Raw genomic sequence first — 10,306 nt, forward strand, 5'->3', positions numbered from 1 at the left:
ACTGAACTCTCTCAAGAAAGATGGCTATTAAAATAGCCCAAATTCAAAACCTGTCTTTAATTTTTCTCTTTACCTTTAATATATATATTGCTTTTAACAATTAAACATTAATTTAACAGAATTAAATCCCTTAAGGTAATAATGAAAAGGTCATAGGAAATCAGATATACAGAGAATCACAGAATTCTCAGGGCCTATTTAGATCCTAATTTAACTACAAAATAGGTGTGAACAATATGATTCCTAAGGTTGTTTTTAGTTCTGTGTATGACTCCGTACCTAGCTAACCACATGGCTACTGCATTATTATAGTAAAAATTTCTTTTAGTTAAATCAATGGTATAAATAACAAAAAAATAAGTGCTCTATCAGAGTTGCAAGTGATGGGCTATATTTACACAATCAGGCTTGGAATATAAAATAGAAGATAAAAGATTCACAAGACATAGAAATAAGTCTGTTTCCTTCCCATAAAAAGTGAGCACACATCAGAAAAAGTAACTTCATTAGGTAAATTAAATTAAAAACTCTATTAATGACCCTGGAACATTCTGACAGTACAGCAATGACTCATATAAGCAGTGATAGCAAGGGGCAAGCAACCTTTGGCCTACATGCAAGTAGGGGACCTTTGTACACTTGACTATCCAGATACAGAAAGGTAGTTTCCATTTGGATAAAAGAAAAATAGTGTTAACAATCAAAAATGTATGCTCACCTCGTAAAAACTCCTCCTTGCAAGCAATGAAGTAGAAGAAAACAACGCGGACTTTCTTGACCTGCCTTCTTTAAATCGGCCTTGAACCAAGAGTAACTAAAACACTGGACCACAATTGTTCCAAAGAGCATAAAGCTCACTGTTAAAACACCAAATACGTACTGCCCTTCATAGAAAAACCTGACGGATACCCAAATGTCCACAATTAAATCAGTTATATAGATTATAACGCCAAGAGCTGACATCATAAAATTCAATTTAGTATATTTCATCATGAGTCACTACGGCCCTTGGTTATCCACTTTCTTCTCTCATACAAAAAAGAAAAAAAAAAGTACCAGAACCAATATTAGTGCAGCCTTTGGTACAGCACTGAATTTTAATTTCTACCTCCTAAATCTATTTAGAAGAAAGAATAAATATTATGAAATTGGAACACTAAAACCAAAGTCACTAATTTTAACTTTCTTTTCTAAATCTCTAATCCTGGGCCAATGTTATAAGTATTTATTCAATCTTCTGTCTCACAATGATCTTCATTACAGATGACAACACCTAAAATGAAACATATACAAAAGATTCTAAAAATCTTGAGAATAATATTAAAAACCCTAGACTATGACTTTATCAAAGCTCTACCTTTTCTAAAAATAATAATTACCACTAAAGATAGTTCTTATAACAGCTTTGGGAAAGTAAAGTCTCAGAAATATACTTACTAGTTGACACCTTCCTCTCAGACTATTTACCTTTTAAAAAGCATAACGTACTCACAAAGATATTTATCACAGGGCCACTGATAGTGGCAAAAAATCGGAAACAATTTAAACATGTCAATATAAGGAATGGTAAATAATCGTAGATTCATAAAGTAGAATATTAAAAACCTACTAAAAATTTATTTAACAAAGGTGCAACAGCTGTGAAAATTCTTCATAGGCTTTTGATTCAACAATTCCATCTAAGAATCAAGCCTAGGGAAATATTCGCCAATGTATACAAAGATATTACGCTCTTTGCAGAACCTTTTTCATAATAGCAAAAAATTGAAAATTACCTAAATGACAACTGAGAGTTCAATAAGTTATGGTACATCCATACTAAAGAATATACCATGCAACCTTTAAAAAAGAATGAAGCAGCTTTGTACAAACTGACTTTTAGAAGATCTTCAGAAGGTATTAACTGAAAAAAGCAAGTGCCAGAAGGATAAATATCACATTTATGGTTTTTAATTATATATTATATATATTTTTAATTATATATTACATATATAATATATATAATTATATATATCTATGGCTTTAATTATATATCTCAAGAGTTTGAGAGTAGGAAGCAAATGCAACTTCCATCCCTTAATTAATTAAATATTCTTTTATACTGTTTGAGTTTTTTACAACAGACATGTACTCATCTTACTTACATAATTTCTTAAAATAAAAACAACAGTAAGTGATATTTATAGAGAATTTCGATGACTGGAGAAGATGTTTATGCTACTAATGATAGCTACCATCCACTTAGCACTATGTGCCGGGCACTCAGCTAAATGTTGTATATAAAATGCTCCATTTAATTCTCACACCAAACTTAAGATGTAGATACTATTATTATGACCCCTATTTTATAAATGTGGCTAAATGTAACCTGCAGACAAGATTTGCCTGACTCAACAGTGTTTCTAAAATGTTTTTTTAATTTTTTTAAAAAAACACTCAACAGTGTTTTTAAAAATGTTCCTATTAATTGCCAACACTTCATTTAAAAATCCAGATTTTTCACTGCTATCAAAACCTGGAAGATCCGCTACACCAGACCAGCAGTCCTTCATCAGCACTGGGTCCTCCCTGAGATGGGACATGCTTTCTCGAGCCTGCCACAGCAGCTGGCCAGCCCACTTCAGTCATTTCCACAACCGGGTCTCAAACATTAATGCAGCTACCTACCAGCTGTGTGTCCTTGCACATGTTCTCTCACTTCCCTATGCCTTATTTTCTTCATCAGAAATATGGAGATAACAATGGTATACACCTCACAGGGTTGTTGTGAAGGTTAATATAACACATATAATATATATAAACCTCTAGAAAAGTACTTGGCATACAGTTAGGACTCAAAAAATCTAAGTTATCATTATGACCTTGCCTGTCTGCCTAATCCCTGTAAGCATCTAAGTTTGCCATCTTTGACTTCACTGTAAAGAATGTTAAGTGGAAAAATACTATCACAGGATCTCAAAGCTTTGACTGTGCAAAGGAAATATGACTGGAGAAATACAAAATGTTAATAATGGCTTTATTTGGGAAATTAATTGTATTATAGATGAATTTTTCCTTCTTCATTCTTTTCTATATGGATTGAGTTGTTTCCCCCCAAAATTCACGTTGAAGTTCTAACCCCACAAGGTGACTGTATTTAAAGATAGGACTTTAAGGAGGTAACTAAAGTTAAAAGAAGTCACAAGATGGGGCCCTAATCCGACAGGACTGGTGTCCTTATAAGAAACACCAGAGATCTATCCCCTAACACACACACACACACACACACACACACACAGGAAAGGCCATGTGAGGACACAATGAGAAAGTAGCTATCTGTAACCTAAAAGAGAGGCCTCACCAGAAAGGAACCACACCAGCACCTTGGTGTTAGACTGCCAGTCTCCAGAACCGTGAAAAAATAAATTGCCATTGTTCTAGCCACCCAGTCTGTGGTCTTCTCCTATGGCAGCCTGATTAGACTAATACCCTTATGTGACCTATAAAGAACACTTATTACTTCAGAAACCAGAGGGAAAAGTATGACTAAAAACACACACAATCTAATATTTACAGGGTTCTTATCATTTTACCACTTAGCAGTATTTTGTTTAAAAGACTTCAGAATCATATTAGAAAGTATTTCACTCTTCTAACAGAAAAAAAAAAAACCAAGAGTCCATTATCACTACTTTTCCTGTCAAGAATGTTGTGGTCAACAGGATGGAAAAAATAATTTTAAAATCTGAGTTTTGGGGCCAGCCCGGGTGGCGTAGCGATTAAGTTCAGTGTGCTCCACTTCCATGGCCTGGGTTCAGTTCCTGGGTACAGACCTACACCACTCTCTCAGCAGCCACGCTGCACTGGCAGCCCATATACTAAAAAAATAGAGGAAGATTGGCATGGATGTTAGCTCAGGGCGAATCTTCCTCGGCAAGAAGAAAAAAAAAAAAAAAATATATATATATATATAGGAGGTTTTACAATCTAGCAGGCCATGAATTTCCCTGCAGTAGGTTTCTTATCTTAAAATGAAAGACATCATGTCCAACATAAGCATGGAGTTAAGGAGGATGAGACTTAATCAGAAGGTTTTATTCAATTGAATTAATTAAATATTTACTTAGAATCTACCACGTGCTGTTTTAGGCTCTTGGGATATATCAAGTGACAAAAGAGACGAAAACCCCTGCCCTTGCAGAACTTAAATCCTGGCAGAGAAAGATAGTCCATTAACAATAAAATAACAAGTAAATTCAGTATTATATTAGAAGGTGGCAAGTGCTATGGAAAAAACACAGAGCATGTTAAGGGAGATTAGGAGCTGGAATAGAGGCAGACATTTTATGGGTTGCAATTTTAATTAGAATGCTCAGGGCAGGTCTCACTGAGAAGGTGGCATTTGAGTAAAAAAATTAGCCACGTGGATATCACATGGAAAAGCTTTCCACGTGGAAGGAACAGCTAGTTCGAAAGTCTAATGTACTAGATTTTGAGTATGTCCTCCAGAAACAAAAGTTCCACAAAATATTGGCAGATTTCTTAGCATGGTTATCTTGGGTGTGTTTAATGTGTATCCAGGGTGTGTTCTAACACCATTCTAAAAAATGTAATGTCTTGGGGCTGGCCCCGTGGCCGAGTGGTTAAGTTCGCGCGCTCCGCTGCAGGCAGCCCAGTGTTTCGTCGGTTCGAATCCTGGGCGCGGACATGGCACTGCTCATCAAACCACGCTGAGGCAGCGTCCCACATGCCACAACTAGAAGGACCCACAACAAAGAATATACAACTATGTACTGGGGGGCTTTGGGGAGAAAAAGGAAAAATAAAATCTTTAAAAAAAAAAAATGTAATGTCTTAAGCTTCACTATCTAAGGAAAAAAACCACTCCATATATGTATGGAAGAATAGACAGTAATAACAATAGCTACCACTGCTGAGCGTTTACTAAGTGTGAAGTGTTTTACATAAAATAATTACATTTAATCCTCACAAATCCCCACCAGAGGAGCATTATGGGTCCCATTCAACAGGTCAGTAAACTGAGGCTTAGAGATGTTGGGTATTCAGGTTAGGTATCCCTAACGAGTAAGCTAATTTTAATGTAGATAGTTTCCTTAAAATTACAGACAATCCCACAACTAGAAGGACCTGCAACTAAGATATACAACTATGTACAGGGGGGGTTGGGGACATAAAGCAGAAAAAAACAATTACAGACAATACCTAAGCACTCCACGTGCGCATTTCTGAACCACTCTCCCCACAAAGAGAGCGTCCTTTACCTGGCATGGATGAGGGAAACACTAGCAGTTTGTGGTCAAGTTTTACAAGATGGAAAAAATAATTTCTAAGGAACTTAGAAATTGCCTTATTGGCAGAACATCAGGCTCAATACAAGCACACCTCAAAGATCTTGAGGGTTTGGTTCCAGACTACCGCAACAAAGCGAACATCGCAATAAAGTGAGTCACACAAACTTTTTGGTTTCCCAGTGCATATAAAAGTTATGTTTGAACTACACTATAGCCTATTAAATGTGCAACATTATGTCTAAAACTACAACGTACATATCTTAATTAAGAAATACTTTATTGCTAAAAACTGCTAACCATCATCTGAGCCCTCAGCAAGCCATAACCTTTTTGCTGGTGGAGGGTCTTGACTCCATGTTGATGGCTGCTGACTGATCAGGGGGGTGGTTGTTGAAGGCTGGGGGGACTGCGGCAATTTCTTAAAACACTACAACAATGAGGTTTGTCACATCAATTAACTCTTCCTTTCACAAATGATATCCCTGTAACACGCGATGCTGTTTGACAGCATCTTATCCACAGAACTTCTTTCAAAATTGGAGTCAATCCTCTCAAACCCTGTCGCTCATTTATCACTAAGTTTATATAATATTCTACATTCTTTGCTGTCATTTCAACAATCTTCACATCTTCAACAGGCGTAGATTTTATTTCAAGAAACCACTTTCTTTGTTCATCCATAAGAAGCAATTCTTCATCCACTAAAACTTCATCATGAGATTGCCGCAATTCCACCACATCTTCGGGCTCCTCTTCTAATTCTAGTTCTCTTGCTATTTCCACCACATCTGCAGTTAATTCCCCCACTGAAGTCTTGAACCCCTTGAAGTCATCCATGAGGGCTGGAATCAACTTCTTCCAAACTTCTGTTAATGTTAATATTTGGACTTCTTCCCATGCATCACAAATGTTCTTAATGGCATCTAGAATGGTGAATCCTTTCCAGAAGGTTTTCAATTTATTTTGCCCAGATCCACCATAGGAATCACTATCTCTGACAGCTATGACCTTACAAAATGTATTTCCTAAGTAATAAAACTTAAATGTTTAAATCACTCCTTGATCTGTGGGCTGCAGAATGGATGGTGTGTTAGCGGGCATGAAAAGGAAATTCATCTTGTTGTAAATCTCCAACAGAGCTTTTGGATAACCAGGTGCATGTCAATGAGCAGTCATATTTTGAAAGGAATCTTTTTTCTGAGCAGTAGGTCTCAACTGTGGGCTTAAAATATTCAGCAAACCATGTTGTAAACAGATATGATGTCATCTAGACTTGTTGTTTCATTTATAGACCGCAGGCAGAATAGATTTAATATCATTCTTAAGGGCCCTAGGATTTTCGGAATGGTAAATGACCAACGGCTTCAACTTAAAGTCACCAGCTGCATTAGCCCCTAACAAGAGAGTCAGCCTGCCCTTTGAAGCTTTGAAGCCAGGCACTGACTTCTCCTTTCTAGCTATGAAAGTCCTAGGTGGCATCTTCTTCCAACAGAAGGCTGTTTTATCTACCTTGAAAATCTGTTGTTCAATGTAGCCACTTTCATCAATGATCTCAGCTAGATCTTCTGGATAACTTGCTGCAGCTTCTACATCAGCACTTGCTGCTTCCCCTTGCACTTTTATGTTGTGGAGACGGCTTCTTTCCTTAAACTTCATGAACCAACCTCTGCTAGCTTCAGACTTTACTTCTGCAGCTTCCTCACCTCTCTCAGCCTTCACAGAATTGAAGAGACTTAGGACCTTGCTCTGGATTAGGCTTTGGCTTATAGGAATGTTGCAGCTGATCTGATCCTCTACCCAGACCACTAAAATTTCCTCCATATCAACAATAAGGCTGTTTTGTTTTCTTATCACTCCTGTGTTCACTAGAGTAGCACTTTTAATTTCCTTCAAGAACTTTTCCTTTGCATTCACAACTTGCCTAACTATTTGGCACAAGAGGCCTAGCTTTCAACATACCTTTCTCACTAAGCTTAATCATTTCTAGCTTTTGATTTAAGGTGAGAGATGTGCGACTCTTCCTTTCACTTGAACACTTGGAGGCCACCGTAGGGTTATTAATTGGCCTAATTTCAATACTGTTGTGTCTTAGAGAACAGGGAGGGCCAAGAAGAGGGAGAGAGAGAGGGGAACAAGTGGTCTGTGGAGCAGTCAGAACACACAACAGTTATCGGATTAAGCTGGTCATCTTATACGTGGCTCATGGTGCCCCAAAACAATGACAATAGTACCTTCAAAGATCACTGATCACAGATCACCATAACAAATATAGCAGCAATGAAAAAGTTTGAAATATTGTGAGAATTACCAAATGTGACAGAGAGACATGAAGTGAGCTAACGCTGCTGGAAAAATGGTGCCAATAGGCTTGCTCAATGCAGGGCTGCCACAAACCTTCAATTTGTAAAAAATGTAATATCTGCAAAGCACAATAAAGTGAAGCACAACAAAACAAGTTATACCTTTAGACTCATCTGATATGGAAACTTTTATACTCCTAATTTAGTCAGGCAGAACATAACACTAAATGGAAAGAAAACTATATGGCAAGATGATATATATAGCAGCTCTCATAAAGAGAACACACAGCTCTCTCAATAACCACATAGTGGTATAACTTGTATGAAGGATAGTTCATCTTGATCCCTTCAGGTGATCTCTGTTCTAATACCACCTTAGGAGAAATAACGCCACCTCCAAAATGTGACTTCATAGAGAACTTGTGACACTCACTGACTTTATAGGACAGTTACAATCCAACTTCATTCAGAGGTCAACCCAGCTGTGTGGCTACCTGGCTGCCAGCCAAAGTAGGTAACCTTTGCCCACTATATATGATCTCTTTGCGACAAAGAAAATATTTGAAGAAGTAAAAACCAGCAAACTTTCATTTTTCAACCAAATTTAACATACATAAAATACAGACTTACTTGTCAAATATAAAAAGCCTTCTTTAAATCCAAGTCCTTTCTGGAAAATCTTCATCCCGCAAATATTTATTTCTTCTTCACTGAAAACAAGTATAATTAAAGAGCATGTAAACCTTTAAGATCAAACGCTAAAAGGAAACTGAAATCACCTGTTAGTCACATGTGGGATTTTCTAATCTAGTGATAACAGAGTCTGTATCATTGTAACGTCAGTACATCCCTTCATAACTATCACATTGAGAGGAGGAATAACACGGCTCCTTTTTTAGGTTGAGTACATAACAAGCTTTTACTGCATTTATCAATTAAGTTTTAAGAATATACAATTTGCCTCACAGCATGTCCAAGTGGTCATGTCAGAAAGGGAGAGAGATTCTGGAATTTAAGATACTCCGATGAAGAACTTACAAAGTATAATTAATGTAGCCCCACCTACTTTTTCAAACTTTGTACCTTGTCAAATGCGATGCCCCAAGAACATATGATTGTCAGTTTCTATTCTCAAAATAAATACTACATTTCTTCCAATTCCAAGCCTTTGCTCAAGGTTATTTACTTTCCAGAATGCCCTTCTACCTCTATCTGCCTGATCAAGTTCTATCAATCCTTTAAGAATCAGCTCAAAATCCACCACCTTTAAGCTTTCCCAGATATTCGCAATGAACGTGATACTTCCCTTCATCCTTGCAATCCCGTCCTTTAGCTGTACTTCTCCTCTAGGATTTACCCACATATGCTTTAAAATAAGATCATGTATGACTCCCTCCTGGTTATAAGCCTCTAGAAAGCTTACTACCTTACTCATTCTAACACCCCCTCAATACATCTACAACAACACTTTGCATGTTGTAGCAGATGATAAACGACTATAAATGTCACTGAACAGAATGTAAAAATCTTTGGTCTTACTTCTTGGAGAAGAACTTAAAGTCACTTTGCTAAACTATCCACAAAGAAGCTCTGTCTTCTGAGCTCAACCCATATACCCAACTGCCTATAGATTTCTTTACTGGAAATATCCCACGATGACCTCAATTTCAACTCGTCTAAAGCAAGTTCACTAGCTACCCTCTGTTCCTGCTCCTCCGCTAGCGTCTCTTGTATAACTCTGCGTAAGTCACTTAACTCTTAAATTGTCAGACCCGTTGCTTCATCTGCCAAATAAAGAACTTAGCAATGGACTAAATGAAACTGAGATGGAAGCTCAAGGGAAATTCTAACTAAAAAGGAAAAAAAAAAGCTAAGGGATAAGAAAACAGAGCTGCCAGGAGTCTCAGGAAGAGCACTATCGTCCAGAAATTACTGTTCCACCCTCTTCTCAAAGGTTTGCTGGCTTTCCACCACAGAGCTCTTAAAAAGGGAAGATGGAGGTACTTTTCTGCTTGAATAGCCACTAATGATGCTAAAAATTAATAAATCTTGGTGAGTTGAAAATTCCTGATGTATGGAATTTTGACGGTTATTCCAAGAATTTTTTTTAAAGGCATACTGCTTGCCTTCTCATTGCAGAGGGGATAATTTACACGATTATTTCAGAGAAGGTTTCTGAAACACTTTTCCATTAAAAGTACCTGTTTGAGACAGAAGGCAAAGCAATTTGTCACACACAATACAAGTGTATCAAAAGATCTGGACTATTAAACTGCTGATTTGTAAAACAAATATTTTATAAATTAATGGCAGTCTTTTCTTCAGAAATACCTGCAAAAAAAGAATGTTAAAAAAGCTTGTCCTAAATTTTAGGACTACGAGCACCAAGTGTGTCAGTTTCTCACTTATTCTGGAAAAGGGCTGGGCTGGGAGAGGGGACATATTCTATACCTCTTTGGGGTAATAGTTGCATGCAATTGTTATAACTGGGTGAAACATCCTAGGATCTGCACGTTTCCTTTTAGGTAAACTGTGACTCGATTTTTTTGAAGGGGAGCCGTCGTTAACACCGGAATAGTTAACGCTTAGCAAATTAGTAAAGGACTCCTTACAGAGAAAATAGGTCCCTGTGTCTTGGGAATGAAGCTCCTCCACGAGGCCAGCCGGCTCTCTGGGCAGGAGGGTGGCACAAGAGGGGAGAGGCCAGCTCCCCGA

General features: G+C 37.4%; 1 protein-coding gene across 3 annotated transcripts in view; it reads right to left on the reverse strand.

Moving 5' to 3' along the window:
- The window catches only part of XKR9 (XK related 9), a 31,959-nt gene that overhangs the window by 21,230 nt on the left and 423 nt on the right, over positions 1-10,306 (reverse strand). The window contains exons 2-3 of one of the 3 annotated variants that reach the window (XM_014862648.3): positions 8,222-8,301; positions 719-1,273 (exon numbers count right to left, since the gene is read on the reverse strand). In XM_014862648.3, the coding sequence (XP_014718134.1) occupies positions 719-993 (275 nt within the window). In that variant the 5' untranslated portion in view covers positions 994-1,273; positions 8,222-8,301. Of the gene's footprint in view, positions 1-718; positions 1,274-8,221; positions 8,342-10,306 lie in introns of those variants that run through there. The other 2 variants (XM_044766695.2, XM_070481096.1) reach the window with 2 other exon arrangements.

This window comes from Equus asinus, chromosome 12 (assembly GCF_041296235.1).
Source record: "Equus asinus isolate D_3611 breed Donkey chromosome 12, EquAss-T2T_v2, whole genome shotgun sequence".
NCBI classification, from domain to species: domain Eukaryota; kingdom Metazoa; phylum Chordata; class Mammalia; order Perissodactyla; family Equidae; genus Equus; species Equus asinus.